Below are 16,861 nucleotides of genomic sequence, written 5' to 3' on the forward strand. Positions count from 1 at the left end.
TCAAGTACTAGAAGATGGCAACTATGATTCTCATCGTATTATTTCTTCAATCTTAATCTAGCAGACTCGAGACCTTTCATGGTCTTAGAGGCCCTCCTTCAGGCATTCTTCATTTAATCAGGGCCTTTCCTAAAATGTGACATCCAGAAATGAACACAGCACTTGAGAGGCAGCCAGGTGGCACTGTGATTAGGGCAAGTCCTACCTCAAGTATTTATCAATTGTGTGATCCCAGACAAGTCACTTCTATCTGCCTCAATATTTACTCATCTGTAAAACAGGATAATAATGGCACCTCCCTCAAAGGGCTCTTATATGAGAATTGAGTGCTTTTAGTATAGAACCTGGCATGTGGTACATGCTTAATAAATACACATTTCCTTCCTTCTAGAACTAGACTTATCATTACTGCGCAAGATCACATTAACTTTTGGGGCTGCCATACATACACTTAACTCACTTGCAGACCAGTACAGTTTTCCCCATTGTGTCCTCCTGAAGTTGTTTTAAACCAAATGTAAGTTTTTCCTTATTAAACTTCATCAAGATTAGGCCCAGTAAGAGGTAAGTAGGAAGTACAGTGGGTAGAGCACTAGGCCTGTAGTTGGGAGAACCTGGCTTCAGACAATTCCTAGTTTGTGTGACCATGGGCAAGTCACTTAACCCCTAATGCCTAACCCTTTACTGCTCTTCCACCTTATCAATTCTATGACAAGAGAAGGTTTTTTGTTTTTTTTTGTTTTTTTTTTTTTTTTAAGATTAGTCCCCAAAATGAAGCTTTCCAAACTTTTTAAGTTCTGTCATCCATTGTATTAGATATCTCTCCCCACTCCCATTTTTTGTCATCTAGAAATCTGACATGGCACCTTTGCTTATACCCATCATTGCTGAAATGGCATAGGGCCAGCCCTGGGTGCCCAGTGCATGCCATTTGCACTTTCTTAGGTCAAAATGGAACCAAGAATGACTAATCTATGGGCCCATTAATTCAACCAGTTCCAAATTCACCTAAAGTACCATCGTTTAGTTTACATCTCCATGTCTTCTACACAAGAATAGCCTAAAGCAGTGATGGGCAAACTACAGCCCAAGGGCCAGATGCAGCCCCCTGAAATGTTCTATCTGACATTATTCCTAATCTGACGAATACAATACAATGAGACTTAAAAAAAGTTGCCTTAGAAACAGACTGAGAGATGAGCATTTCCTTTCCTTTGGCCCCCTCTTTAAAGTTTGCCCATTACTGACCTAAAGGCTTTGTAGATACCCAAGTAAAGACAGTGTTCCCCTAGTCTGCCAGACTAGCAACCAGGTCAAAAAGAAAGATATTGTACTGGTGTGACCACTCTGGAGTCAGAGGACCAGGGTTCAAAGTATGCCTCCAACACTACCAACTTGCCTCCCTGTGCCTTGGTTTCCCCTCTGTAAAATGAAGGGTTGGCCTAGATGACCTCCAAGTGCTCCTCAAGCTTTACAATTGGAATCCAAGGCCTTGTTTTTTGATCAAGCCATTCTAGGTCTTTGTAATGTCTGCTGCTTTTTGTAGATGCTGTTTGAATTCATTCTAGCATTTTGCAAGGAAATAGTCAAGTTCACTAGCCTCCATCTTGCAGGCTTCCTTCTCTTTTCTGGAATTTAGAACATATGCCTACCTTGAATCCTTTCGTCTCTTGGTTCACTAAGATCTTTCAGGGGTGACTGGTGGGAACTCAGCAATCACATCTGCCAGTTGTAGTTTCTGGGCTCTGTGACAAACTCATCAAGGCTGGGTGTTGTGCTTCCTTACTATCGAGTTACATTTCTTGTGTCCCGAGGCCTTATTAGTCAATGTTTGTTCTATCATACAACTGGTGGGAAAAGTTGAGCAGCTCGTCTTCTCATTCCTTGGTCTCACCGACCCAGAGCTTTCCCTTTTCTTCCAAATACCCACTTCCTCCAACAGAGCTAAACATCCTCGTTGCTTTTGCTTTCACCTCTAGATTCACCAAGAAAATTCTTATCCCTTTTGAATATTACATGGCAAGAATTTTTTTCCAATGCCTAGATCTTATAGCATTAGCAAATAATTGAGTTCCTTTCTCAAACGTGAGAAGAAATCAGCTGGCTTCTGAACAGTGTCTAGCTTTTACTTTTCCTAACTTTTCAGGTGAAACTAAAGAATCCACACCCTAAAAAAAGGTAAGCAGAAAAGGTAGACCTATTATGTTCCAGATTGACTTCTGAACTAAATAAAATGGCAGCCATACAATGAAGTGGCTCAGTGGATAGAGTGCCAGGTCTGGAGACGGGAGGTTCTGGGTTCAAATTTAACCTCAGACACTTCCTGGCTATGCGACCCTGAGCAAGTCACAACCCCAAATTGCCTAGCCCTTCCCACTCTTCTGCCTTAGAACCAATATTCCAGTATTCATTCTTAGGCAGAAAGTAAGGGGAGTTTGTTTGTTTTTAAATGGTAGCTATAAACAACAGTGGAACAAGATTGTTGATAGCCAGATATTTGCTATATTATCAGCTGAGCAGGCAATATGAAAAATAGATTCCTCACCTCTACTGTATATAAGGTCCTTTGTAAATAATCCTTGGTCATGTACAACAATCATTGGTCCACACAGATGTGAAAATGGATTAGACGTGTATTTTGTATATGATGTCTGCTTTGCTGAGGCTAAAAAGTGGAAAGTTTTACTAATTTGTTGTTTCTTGGGATATTTTATTGTACATATGTGCACCGATTGGCTTTCTCATCTGTTCTGTGCAAGTAGCAAGATCCAACTAATGAAATCAAGAAACAAGCCTACTTTGCCAAGCACTGTGTTAAGCTCAAGAGATACAAATAAGAGAAAGGCAGTCCCTGCTCCCAAAGAGCTTACAATCTAATGGGGGAAGACATCCCAAAAGAAGAAAGCTGAAGAAGAGAAGGCTGCGGAGATAGAGCACAGTAAACTCCAGTCCAAGGAGTGTAGCTGGTGGTAAATGAAGAGCTGGCTGGCCTGAGTCCTGTTTCAATAGAGGCCTCGTGGGGAGGTCTTTGCTCCCCTCTCCAGTCACAGGGTCTGAGGGAACTGATGAGGTGCAGTCCCAAATCTAACTCCATGTTGTGGTACAGTGGGTTTCCTGGGAGCATGATGGGGTGCAGCTGGTGGAAAATAAATATTGTACATACACATGATTTTCCTCCCCAACTGATCTTTGTGAGGTGCAAGATCTAATTATAGGTTTTTAATTTTTTACTGAGCAGACCAAGACATATAAAGCAATGAGGGCTTTAGGGGCGGTTTTTATGTGACAAAATGATCTTAGCATTTTTCTTCTCCCTTCTCCGTTCTGGCACAGTCATAACCAGTTACTCTTCATATTAGGGAGTGTGGATGCCAGCAGACATTACCTACAGGGATCTAACAGTTCCATGCTGTTCAGTTTCCCCAGCCTTTCAAAGCAGTTGTCCCCATTTTTATGATTCTTAATTTCCCGAACTTCTTTTGGTAGGTGCAGTTTATATGTAAGAACATTACAGAACTCTTGAAATCTTATTTCTTCCTCTGGAAAGAGAGGCAGCAGGGTACAGAGCAGAGCCCACGGGGCCCTGAATCTTTAGATCCTGGGCAAATCACTTTAAACTCTCAGTGACAGAGACAGCTCGCTCTCCTGACACTTCATGTGCATCAATAGTTTCCTCATTTCTACCACTGAGATAACAGGTCCTCTCTATCCCTGAACACCTTTGGCTAGGAATTGAATAACTGTTTATATGGATTTTTCCATTATTTTCACATTAGGTTCCTGTAAGAAAGTCTGGATTACCATTAAAACAAGGTCATACTCATAACACCAACCTGTAACTGGTTTAGAGAATGACTCATTTACCTGGGAAAACAAAGGCACACTGGGTTTGAAAGATAACTTCATTTAGTTTTGCTCCCATTGTCACAATGGAGGAAAATCTTTCTCCAAGGTAACTGAAAGTTTATGAAGCAGGTAAGAACAATTTACAAAACGTATTCATGGTTCCTCTAAATTATACAGAGGGGCCAAGAGTCTTACTCCCATTTTAAGCTTGACTAGCACTGACTTCTGGATGCCCTTCATTTAGGAACATGAAGTCTAGTCATTTCACAGCTGAGGAAATCGAGGCCCAGAGATTAAGTGAATTGTCCAAAGTCACAGGTAATAAATTGCAATTCTGATTCAAACTCAAGTCTCCTGATTTCTAGGCTTTCCACCTCAGACAAGTTTGCTCTCTTGATTATAGCTACCAGAACAAAAATGATCATATATGCACATAGTACTAGTTCTGGGCTACTCCCACAGAGTTTTTACCTTGAGGTTCTAAGGGTTCTCTGTGGGTATCAGCTCTTGCAGCTATAGCTTATGAGGTTCAACTGGTGTGCTTTCCTTAATCCACTAACAACTCCAAGAAGGAGTTTTTAGCAAAGACATCTACTAAGATGGCATAGCTACAAAATGTTACCTTTCTCCTTCCATGTAAACTGAGTTTTACCTATGGTTAACTAAAAATACAACTATGAAAGAGTGGGCACGAACCATGGTAAAGAGGCACATATTCAAAGGACGTAAGGCTAGACCACTCAACTCTAGGGCTTCGATGCCTTAAATGTCTTTTTACTCCTAAAAGAGTCCACACAAAGCTCCTTCCTGGGCTTTTCATGGGCTGCTCACCTGGGCCACCAAGATCTTCTCCCTGTAACGTGGTTTCTAATTTCCAGAGCTAGCTAGCTGTTGAATCACTCACTGGCTCTCATTTCATTTTGAGAGATCCCACTCCTAAAGCTGTTTCTCTATAGAAATGTGTCTGTCAAATGCGTTTTTGCTTCTTCGACTTTTGACTAAAACTCTTGAACCAACTATCCAACTGATAGTTTGTCTCCTGGACAAGTAGCTCTGAAGCTAGATACTATGGCTGGTGTAAGGGGAAAAGAGAGAAATCCCTTACTATGCCATCGAAAAAGTTCACAGATTTTACAGTAGAAAATTTCTACCAAACTGATCATTTTTTAATCTACTTATTAATATATTAATATTTTTAAATCCTAAAAGAATATTTAATGGAAATTAATTTTTCTTAGATCAAAAAATTGAGAATGGGTATTTGTATCCTGAAGTAACTTGCTAAATAATAACAATTTAAACAGACACCTTCAAGTTTGCAAAGAATTTTATATACATTTTCTCACTTTAGCCTCACAAATCCTGTGAGGTTAAGTTCTCTGAGTATTATCTATTGCCTTTTTATTGATTAAGAAGCTGTGGCTCCAAGAGGTTAAGTAATTTGTGTCCTGTCACATCAGAAACATAATTTGAACCTAGATCTTCCTCACTCCATCTTCAGGGCTAACCCACATTGCTTTTCCAAACAGGATTTTAGGATTATATTTAAAAAAGAAAAATTGTTAGGAGGCTTTTCATGTTTACATGTACTATTTTTTCTTCTTCTTAGAGGACCTACAAACTTATAAGAAGGCTGCTTGCTGGGCTCTGAAGGGTTATTTAAAAAAATGTTTTTGGGGGCAGCTGGGTAGCTCAGTGGATTGAGAGCCAGGCCTAGAGATGGGAGATCCTAGGTTCAAATCTGGCCTCAGACACTTCCCAGCTGTGTGACCCTGGGCAAGTCACTTGACCCCCATTGCCTACCCTTACCACTCTTCTGCCTTGGAGCCAATACACAGTATTGACTCCAAGACGGAAGGTAAGGGTTTTAAAAAAAAAAAAAATGTTTTTTTCTTAAACCCTTACCTTCTGTCTTGGAATCAATATTATGTATTGGTTTCAAGGCAGATGAGTGGTAAGGGATTGGCAATGGGGGTTAAGTGACTTGCCCAGGATCATACAGCTAGGAAATGATGGAGGCCAGATTCAGATCAAGGACCTCCTATGTCTAGACCTGGTTTTGATCCACTGAGCCACCCAGCTGCCCCCATGAAGGGTTATTTGTAAATAGAAACCAGGATGCCCTTTTCTGGCACATGTGAATTGATGATGTAACAAAATCTGATTTTAGCATTCCTCTTTGCATTGTCAGAATAATTTAAACCAATGCCAAAATAAAAAGCAATCTATCATATGTTAAGGGATTCTTAAAATGAAAGAAGACTAAATTCCAATAAAAGCCTAGGATAAAGCATATATTTCCTGACTTAACTACAGAATCCTGAGCTCAGGGCTCAAGAACAAGGTTCTATTGGTCAGGTCCTAGTTTGCAGTGGGAGCCTGAGGGCCAGTTCAGTCAAATGACTCATTTCTGGTTGTTTGCTTCGTTTCTTGATATATTCCAGAGTTTTTACCTAAAAGGAAAAAATAAAGAAAGATTTCCTTCTGCTTTATAATTTTCAGGCCCAACTCCCCTAAGGCACTGCCAGATCAGCTAAGTTTACGAATTCTTGCCTAGAGGCCCACTTCTTGGCAAAAAACAGATAAGAACTCTGAAGGAAAAAGAAGAAAGCCTTTAAATAGAACCCTGTATGAATTAAATTACAATATGCACTCAAGACAGATTCACCCTTCTTTACCAGGAGCTAGATGCTGCTTTCTAGATAGCAATTTCTCCCCAAATGATTAAGCTTTTCAGCAGTAACAGTTCTGTTCACAGAGAAAGTGAGCCCACAAAAATACATGTCTATGGCCTTCCTAAAAGGTAAGGTTGGGGAGAAAGATATCACTTCTCATACTGGGGGATTCCTTCTCCAGTCATTCCTTATTAGGCTTTCTTTACCTGGAGAGCACTCCATGATATCACCTTGGATACAATAAAGCCACTTGGGCCTTAAGAGGTAGTTGTGTTACCTGTGCCACCCTTACCATAGTCCTGGTGTCCGCACAGCCATGCCTCTGGGCTAGATTCCACAGGTTAACAGAAAGCTGATTAAGTTTGTTGTTTCGCAGATCGCCATGAGCTAAGATGCTGTTAAAGAAGGACAGTGCCAGAACGCTCTGGCGCTTCAAGGTCTGAAATGGAAAAGAAAATCAGTGATTTGTCTGGCCAACCAACTGCAAGTAGGCATCTTGTGTAACATGGAAATGGCTATCAACATAACACTTGGAATCAAACTAACAGTCCTGGTGGAAAGCATATGAGATCTGGAGTTATGTGACTGAGTCTGAATGCCAGCTCTGCCTCACTGGTCACTCATCCTCTCTGGTCTCCGTTTCCTCATCTATGACATGAGAGGGTTCTAAATCGATGATTGTTTAGTCAGAAGTGAAAACATAATAAACACAGGTATCTAATTAAAATTGGTTTTCAATCAATCAAACTGATTCTGTTGTTACTGATTCCATTCTATATCATTGTTGACATTTTTATAACTGCCTAAGTCATATTTCATTTGTCTCATTTTGGAAATTCCAGCTTCCCTGCAAATCATACATTGTTTAGAAGTTCAGTTCTCTTGCCAATCACTTTCTATCCTTGCCTCAAGGAAATCTGTTATCCCTGAAGGATGCAGCTGGGTGCCAGGGCTTCTAGTCTATTAGCAAAGGTATTCTGGCCCACTACTGCTAACCTGTCCTTGCAAGTGGATTGAACAATGAACATTTCTTAGTGACAAGATGTAAGAAGTTGTTGCTAGCCTCTCCTTTCCAATTTCCAGCCAATCACATTATTCTTCGCATCTATGATGCTACAGACTTTGTAACCAATCAAACTATTTTCCAACCTATGCTGCTGCCTTCCATTCTGGATGCCTCTCCTTTTGTCTATAAAAGAGAGCTAGTCTCCTCATTCTGGGTCTTAACTTTTCTAAGAGGGGCCGAGATCCCGTTTATTGACAAATTTGCATTTTGTCATTAAACTGATTATGTTCGGAACTTTGTGTCAGGCCTACAATTGGGAAGACTGATCTTCCTGAATTCAAATCCAGCCTCAGACACTATCTGGTGTTGTGAGGAAGATTACTTGCAAATTATTATTTAGGAGACCTAGCAGGAAGGGCTTGAGAATTCCAAATGGAATGGGGAAGCAGGAAGTGTCCTCCCTCTCTGAGACAGACTCCATGGTGGTTGGGACAAGTTGTAACTGACCCTGGGAGACCTCAGAGGAAGTGGAGTTTGCACCCTGATACCCTGGGATCCTGAAGGAAGACTGTCATCTACTTGTGGGAGACTTTTGGTAGAGACTATTAATCCCAACCTGAGTTGCAGGTTAACTTGGGCTGGGTTAGCTCCCAGAATCTACCCACCTGAAGGAGTACAGTTAGTGGTCCCAGAGGAGCTGCAACATTGCTGGAGTGTTTCAGGACTCTGCTGTGATACCCACTTCTGTCCTGTTATTCTCTGGGCCCTGTCTTGCTTAGGTCCCAGTTCAGTATAGATAAGTCCCTCCCCTGACCCTGTGGTTTGGCCATAGTCTAGAAGTGTAGAAACCCCTATTCCCATCCTTTAGACCATAGTTCCCTTAATTAAATTTTGTTACAAAATCTTGTCATTTGCTTGCTAGTTTCCACAGGCCCCTTGTCTAGATGGTGCAGGGTGACAGTTAGGCCTAACTGTCGCTTCTGTCAACAGACATTTTCCTTAGCAGTTAAACCCAGGCTCCCTAACTTGTTTGGTCCCACCTTTTATCATTCCTGTCTCCTGCTCACCCCTTCTGAACCCACATATAATATTTAAGTTAACTCCCCTGGCTTTCCCCATAAGACTGGGCAACCCTAGACAAATCACTTTACCCTATTTGCCTCAGTTTGCTCATCTATAAAATGAGTTGGAGAAGGAAATGGCAAACTACTACAATATCTATCAAGAAAGACCCAAATGGGCTCATGAAGAGCTAGACATAACTGAAAAACAACTGAATATGAATAACCAAAGCAATGAAGTTATATTTTATCAATTCTTATTGTGCTTCCATTTTTCAATCATCATCTATCCTACTCCATCCTGCCCTGCCCCTCTCTGCCCTGCCACCAAAACTAGAGAAGTAATCCCTCCTTTTGAATTTTCATAATATTGTGGGAGGTGTTGGAGAAAGTATAAGAGAGAGGTTTTTGGCATCTTTTAGCGCTCAAGCCAGAAGGCTCGCGGATCCTGGACTCTCTCTACCTTGGAAGCAGAGGAGCCCTTCTTTCCCTACCTAGCCTTTCCCTTTCCTAATCTAAATAAAACCTAGCTATTCTAAACCTAAGTTGCTCTCTGATCTTTTATTTGAGCCCAGAAGGGCTCTGGTCAATTTCTCCCTGCGGGGGCTGGGCATCACTACCTTCTTTTTCCTTCCTCTCTCCTTTCTCCCATCCATCCTTCCTCCTACATTCCTATCTACCTTCCCTTCACCCCCTCACAATATGTTCTTTGTCCCCCTTACACTACTTCACCCTCTGCTACACATTAAACAGTCCTTACCTGCTTATCCTCCTACACATTAAACAATACCACCCCCCCCCCAATCATCTCAGATGATGTTGATTTCCTTGGAACCAGGGAAGATATCTTATATTTCATGTATCCCCCTCAATGCTTGGCTCAATGCCTCTAGAATAGTAGAGACTCGAAAAATATTTGTTAAATTGAATTAAAAAGCATGCCAGCAACAGATAAGGAAATAAGCTTAGGGGCTTTCTCAGAATCTACCTCCCACTCCGTAGAAGACTTATTACTTTAATGTCATAAATAAATAACAGCTGAGCCTTTCTTCAGATGCTCCAAAAGACAAAGATGAATCATGCTTCTTTCTGCATAACTCCAAGGGTTATTTTGCTGAAACATTCTTCCCAAATCCACCAAAGCCATTGTTTTTCTCATTGGCTCCCATGGACTTAATTATGATCTCTATGCTGATGATTCTCAAATCTACCTTTCCTGCCTCAAACTCTCTGCTGACCTCCAATCTTTCATCTCCTTTCAGACATCTCAAACTGGATGTCAAGTAGACATCTTAAACTCAATATGTCCAAAACAGAACTTATCACCTTCCCCGCCCCCAAAACCCTTCCCTTCCACTTTCTCTATTACTGAAGAAGACAACAACATCCTCTCAGTCTCTCACCATTTCACCATGCCCTGCTTTGTATCTAAGCTATTACCCAGGCCTGCTGATTTTGCCTTTCAGCATCTCCCCAAAATGCCTCCTCCTCTCCTCTGACACTGCCATCATATCTAGTATGGATCCTCATTCCCATACCTGGACTATTGTAATAGCCTGCTGATGGATTGGTCTGCCTCGTCTCTCCCCACTACAATCCATCCTCCACTTGATCACAAGTGATTTTCCTAAAACACAGGCTGGATTATGTCATTCTCCATTCCATAAACTCCAATGGTTCCCTACTGCCTCCAGACACAAATACTAAAATGTTCTGTTTGGCATTCAAGGTCATTTATAACTTAGCCCCCTCCTACCTCTCCAGTCTTCTTACATCTTAATCCCTAACACAGACTCTTGGGGTTGGAGTTGGAGAAGGAAATAGCAAACCACTCCAGTATCTATTAAGAAAATCCTAAATGGGCTCATGAAGAGTTGGACACAACTGAAAAACATCTGAACATAAATGACCAAAGCAATGAACTTATATTTATCAATTCCTATTGTGACCAGAGTGCTTCCATTTTTCAAGCTTCATCTATCCTACTCCATCCTGCCCAGTTCCCACTCTGCCCTCCTTGCTATTCCATGAATGAGATATACCTTCTCAACTCCAGGCATTTCCTTTGTCTTTCTTCCATGCATTCTTTCTGTTTTGTTGATGAAAGCATTTAGGGATCTAAACTATCCTCCAAAGACTGCTTTACCTCTCTCCCTTGAGTTTCCATATGTTATCTCATTCTTGTTGTTTTATCTTATGATTATTTCTTTGACTTTGGCCAGAGTAAATCCAGACAATACCTTTACTGAAGCAGTGAGAAAAGCAAATGACCTATAACTGTCAGCTTAATTAATGCATACTCACCAGCTACCTGGTCAAACTGGGATAGAGGCCATTTTTGTCAACATCCAATCTCCCAGAAAATGGAAGAAAGTAAGGTGCCTCCACTACTGTGTGGAGGCAAGATCCACATTTTAATTAATTAATTAGCTAGTGTTAATTAAACAAAAATTACCCTATTTAGAAGATTTAGCACTCTTCAGCTAAAAGTATCAACATTCAACTCTCCTTGTAATGGGATGACACCATTCCCTATTTAGATCTTAAAGGACACTACTAAAAGAAAATTCCAAAGTGAAACCAAGTAAAAAGAAAGAAACTTTTAAAACTAAAATTCGGGGGCAGCTGGGTAGCTCAGTGGATTGAGAGTCAGGCCTAGAGATGGGAAGTCCTAGGTTCAAATCTAGCCTCAGACACTTCCCAGCCGTGTGACCCTGGGCAAGTCACTTGACCCCCATTGCCTAGCCCTTACCACTCTTCTGCCTTGGGACCAATACACAGTATTGACTCCAAAACAGAAGGTAAGGGTTTAAAACAAACAAACAAACAAGTAAATAAATAAATAAATAAAGCGAAAATTCATTGCATTTTAATATTGGAAAATATGGTTAAAATCAGAACAAGAAATATAACTACCATCTAACTGTCCCACTATACTTCTCTTCTGAATATATTATGTGTTCTAAATGCTACAATCCACTTAAAACACTCTAACACAGTGATGGGCAATCTACAACCTGTGGGCGAGATGGGGAGGAGGGGAGGGCAGCACCCTTAAAATCAACATTATTCCTAATCTGACAAATACAATGAGTAGGATACAATACAATGAAACTTCCAAAGAGTTGCCTTAGAAAAAGACTGACAGATGAGCATTTCCTTTCCTTTGGCCCCCTCTTTAAAAAGTTTGCCCATCACTGCACAGGATTTGTTCCTGTAAAGAAAAACCATGTTGACCAATATTAAAAGGACAGAAAGATACTAATGAGCATTATAACAGTACAGTCTCAAGTTTTCAAAACCCCTCCTTTGAGGCTTTAAATAGAAAATAATTAGTTTTTTTAATTCTCCTATGAGAATGGTCACTTGCAGGAAGCATTAGTCTGGATTAGTTCCCAACTTCACCTCAACCCAAACAACTGCATGAAGTTCCTCATTAAAGCACCATGATCCCCGTGAGATGATTTTAAAATACATTTCCATTCATTGTGAAGCAGGATCCCCATGCTGTTCAGGCCAAAGAAGAAGAGTCACTAGAAAGCATCAAGTTCCACATTAAGTTTGCTCTCCACAGTTGTAAGTGTTCCCTGCTGTGCAGGGAGAAATATGACACGGTTATTTCTGTCCTTTTAATGTGGATGAGTAATGGGTGTAATGCGTGCTGAGTTACTACAGGGAGGTGAACTATACAGATTTTCACATTGCCCTTTCAAGAAAGATATTATTGTTAAGTTTCAAATCAATCCACATCTTAATTTTAATGTAAATATCCATGTGTTCTGTCATTTCAGATGGGAACATGCTTGTTGTTCTATAACAATCAAAATATTTCCAGAAAATACTCCCAAATTTCACTATTTTCTCTAGACTTATTTTTAAAGGATAAGCATGGGACATTCCAAGCTGAGTTACCAGTCTTTATCTGCAAAAGATATTATCATCTAAACATATGCTGCTTAGAATTTATTTTAAACTGGATGTTCTAGCACCAAGAACTAGATTCTTGTAGTTTACATTACCACCAACAATCTTGGTTAAACAGACTGTTGGCAAACTAGATGAAGTTTATTTTGAAACAAATCTTGCACATTTATCTTGGATGCCTTTCACCAAAATTATATCCCTTCCCTATCCAGCCTCCAAAATGGAAGGTGGGACTAAATCTAGTGGGCTTAGCAAGTAAAAGAAAAGAGCTAAGATACATAATTTTTCAAAAGAATAAAGCTTAATAATTAGTAGAAGAATCTAAGGTACTACAAGGATTTACAAAATGTTAGATCCACTGGAAGAAACCAAAAAGATCACCCAGTTCAAGCCATTCATTTTACAGATGAGGCTACTAGGCCAAGAAGACCGCAAGCTTTAAAGGTGGAAAGGACCTCAAAAAAAGATATAATCTAATTCTCACATTTTAAGTTAAACACTTATTTAAAATCACACAACATTAGCAGCAAAAGGCAGAACTCAACCTGGGTCTCCTAAGTCCCCTCGAGAGGTTATTTTGCCACATCATATGGTATTGCCCTCAATTCATTGTATTCAAAATTACTGAAGCATCAAAATAACTATCAGTCAAGAAAGAAAGAATTACAATACTGGGAGAGAATTTAGACAATATCTCTACCACTTTCCTCAAAATTCTAAGATTCTCCTTTGGACTGAGAACTTCCAGGCCCACAGTCAACAGAAGAAAAAAAGTTGACTCTTCTTTAGCATTTCTGCTGCAGCACTAATTTGTTTTTGTCTTTGTTTATAAAATCCTTACTTTCTATCTTAAAATCAATAATATGTATTGGTTCCAGGGCAGAAGAATGGTAAGGGCTAGGCATTGGTGTTAAGTGACATGTCCAGGGTCACACAGCTAGGATGTGTCAGAGGCCAGATTTGAATCCAGGATTTCCTGTCTTTTGGCTTGCCTCTCAATCCACTGAGCCACCTACCTGCCCTTATTTTTTGTTTTTAATTTTTAAAATTAGTTTGTTGGTTACATTAAAATTCCAGGTATTGTACCTTCTCCTTCCCCTCCCTCCATCATGGAAGACATCACCTGACAAAATAAATATTGATATATAAAAATTATGGTTTTTGCATTATCAGTTCTTTATCTGGAGGTGGATATTCATAAGTTATTCTTCAAATATTAATTCTGTAGCTGTATATTAATATTCTCTTGGTTCTACCTGTTTTGCTCTTCATTATTTCATGTAGGTCTAAATTTTTAAAATATTAACCTGCTCATCATTTCTTAGGTACAGTAGTATTCTATCACAATTACATACCACAACTAGTTCATCCTTTCTCCAATTGGTAGACCTCAATTTGTAGTTGTTTGCCACCACAAAGAGAGCTGCTATAAATTTTTTGGAACATATAGGTTCTTTCCCTTTCCCTGTTTCCTTTGGGAAACAAATCCAACAGTAGTATTGCTAGGTCTCAGGGTATTCATAGTTTTATGACTCTGAGCATAATTCCAAAATGCTCTTCAAAATGACTGGATTGCTACACAGTTCTACCAACAGTGTATTAATGTCCCCATTTTTCCACATCCCCTCCAACATTTGTCATTTTTGCCCCTTTATCATTTTAGCCAATCTGATAGGTTTTTTTTGACTATTTGTCAATTGGGGGATGACTACAGCACTAATTTGTAAAAATAGTTTTTTGTTATTCCTATTGTAAAATCAATGTTAACTGGCATAATAGGTTCTTATTTTTTTAAAACTCTTTCATTGAGTTAGGTAAATCATTAAACAGAGTGTTTGAGGCTTAAAGTTGTATTAAGAAGATTCTCCAATGAAGAATATGAAGTAGCAAGCCACTTTTTTGCCTTATGTACTGAATTTTTAAATTTTTTAAATACTAATTTTTTCCTCTATTACATGTAAAAATAATTTAAATTTTTTTAATTTATATTTTTTAGTTTTTTAAAAAAGTTTTGAGTTCCAAATTCTCTCCCCTCTTCACTCTCTTTCTGTCTTCCCCCCTTCCCTAGAAATTAAGCAATCTGATATCAGTTTTACATGTGTAATCATGTAAAACATTTTTTCAAAATAATCACTTTGTGGGAGAGATCTTGCAAGCCACACTCTTAAAAGAAGTCTAAGCTCTGGGAAGCTCCAGGAGACCAGAGGTGAGAGATTTCAGAGTCTTTCAATAAAAAGCTACTTACATGTTTGCCTTTTGCTCTTGTTAACTGTAAAAAACAGAATGTTCACATACAGAAGTAGTAAAGTATGAGGGACAGAGCACTGAGCCTAGAGTCAAGGACCCAAGTTCAAATCCCACTTCTTTTTTTTTTAAACCTTTATCCTCTTAATTGTCATTTGCCTGAACTGAATAAGCAAGTGAAAAGCTCTATTGGAAAGAAATCCAAGTGACATATCAGTCACAAATAATGATGATATCATCATGGTGATAATATTAACAACTGGATTTTTCATGTCACACATAGTATAAAGTAGTCCAAGGGCTTTAAAGACATGATTATATTTAAGTATCACAATAATCCTGTTTACAAATGAGGAAACAGATTAAGAAAGGTTAAGAGACTTGTGCCCCTCATCACCCAGAAAGTATACTCCAGAGGCAAATTGTGAACCAGGTCTTTGACTCCAAATCCAGCATTCTATGCATTGCCCCAGACTTTCTCACTCTGGGTCCCTCTATCTATTACTTTGACCTAATAGGGTAGAAAGCACTTAACACCTTGGCTGAATTTTGAATTTAGGAAAAAGTCAGATCTGGGAGAAAAGAGTGGAGAGAATTAAATCTGGTCTATTTCTACCAAACAAGAGTCTGAATAAGGACCCTGGATCTATCCCATAATTCGAGACTTTGGCTCAGATCTGCCAAAATGGAAATTATGGTCAGTATAGCATAGAATGAAACCACTATCATCAAGGTTTGAAAAACTAAGATCTATATCAATGCCCCTGTTAAGGATAAATTCTGAATTCACTAAAGTTAAGGAATTTAGCATAAAAGAATACATTTTGGAGCATCTAGGTGGCTCAGTGGATTGAGAGCCAGCCCTAGAGACAGGAAGGCCCTGGTTCAAATTTGGCCACAGACACTTATTAGTCATGTGACCCTAGGCAAGTCATTTAACTCTCATTACCAAGTCCTTGGCAATTGCCTTGGAAACAATACACAGTATCAATTTTAAGGCAGATGATAACGGTGTTTTTTTAAAAATACATTTTGTGGTAAGAGGATAAGTTAATCAAAAGGCAATACCAATGGTTTTCTTAGATCTGTTTATGTCCATCATAAATAACAACCACATGTAACAACTTAACCAAATGTGCAAAAATATCTCTGCAGCTGAATAACATGCAATGGCAGGGAAATCGCAACAATTAAGACAGCTTCACAACTAAAGAAAAACTGTAATAGCTTGCTCCTCTTTGGAAATAATCCATCTCATGCCTGGAAGATCATATACTCTCACAACAACTATGTGAGGGGTGATCAAGACAACGTACCTCATCCTTTCCCAGGGTTTTAAGGTGTTCCAAGATCTGTGTGATCACGGTCTCACAAAGCTTGTTGTTTTCAGCCAGGAATTTTGAGTCTCCCCCATAGAGGCTGTCGTTGGAATCAACTAAGTGAATAAATAAAGAAACATGAGAAATCTATCCTGTGCAGACAAACTCTCCAAGGGAAGGGAGTCAGATAGAAAAAACGGTATCAACAGATGTTGGGGAAATTTGGAAAACCAAATGGAAATGGAATAACCAAGTTCCCATTGGGCCTGGGAACTTGGTACTACAAAGAAAACATCTGTATCATCTAAGAGAATGAACTAGAGACCCTGCAGGGTTATACTTTTCCTCCCACTGGCTAGTAATGCAATCCATGTTACAAAAGTGAATCTGCTCAGTAGCTTTTGAAAGAGAATTTTTAAAATCCATTCCATCAGTTATTTTCAAAGTACACATCCCGGTCACCTTTGAGGATTTTACAAAAGCACAGCTGCACCTGAAATAAAGGAGATCAAGAAAATGCTAGCAGACTTGTACAAAAATATTTATAGCCGTGCTTTTTGTGGTGGCAAAAAACTGGAAAATGAGGGCATGCCCTTCAATTGGGGAATGGCTGAAAAAACTGTGGTATATGCTGTGATGGAATACTATTGTGCTCAAAGGAATAATAAACTAGAGGAATTCCATGTGAACTGGAAAGATCTCTAGGAATTGATGCAGAGCGAAAGGAGCAGAGCCAGAAGAACATTGTACACAGAGACAGATACACTGTGGTAAAATAGAATGTAA

At 39.4% G+C, this 16,861-nt stretch overlaps 1 protein-coding gene across 4 annotated transcripts in view; it reads right to left on the bottom strand.

Moving 5' to 3' along the window:
- Positions 1-6,125: 6,125 nt before the first annotated feature.
- Positions 6,126-16,861, bottom strand: part of VPS35L (VPS35 endosomal protein sorting factor like) — a 112,307-nt gene continuing 101,571 nt past the window's right edge. For all 4 annotated transcript variants that reach the window (XM_044660399.1, XM_044660391.1, XM_044660383.1 and 1 more), the window contains 3 exons: positions 16,073-16,191; positions 6,814-6,960; positions 6,126-6,299 (listed from right to left, as the gene is read on the bottom strand). In XM_044660399.1, coding sequence (XP_044516334.1) covers positions 6,201-6,299; positions 6,814-6,960; positions 16,073-16,191 — 365 coding nt within the window. In that variant the 3' untranslated portion in view covers positions 6,126-6,200. The remainder of the gene's footprint in view (positions 6,300-6,813; positions 6,961-16,072; positions 16,192-16,861) is intronic.

The sequence above is a fragment of the Gracilinanus agilis genome, chromosome 1 (genome assembly GCF_016433145.1).
Source record: "Gracilinanus agilis isolate LMUSP501 chromosome 1, AgileGrace, whole genome shotgun sequence".
Classification (NCBI taxonomy): Eukaryota; Metazoa; Chordata; class Mammalia; order Didelphimorphia; family Didelphidae; genus Gracilinanus; species Gracilinanus agilis.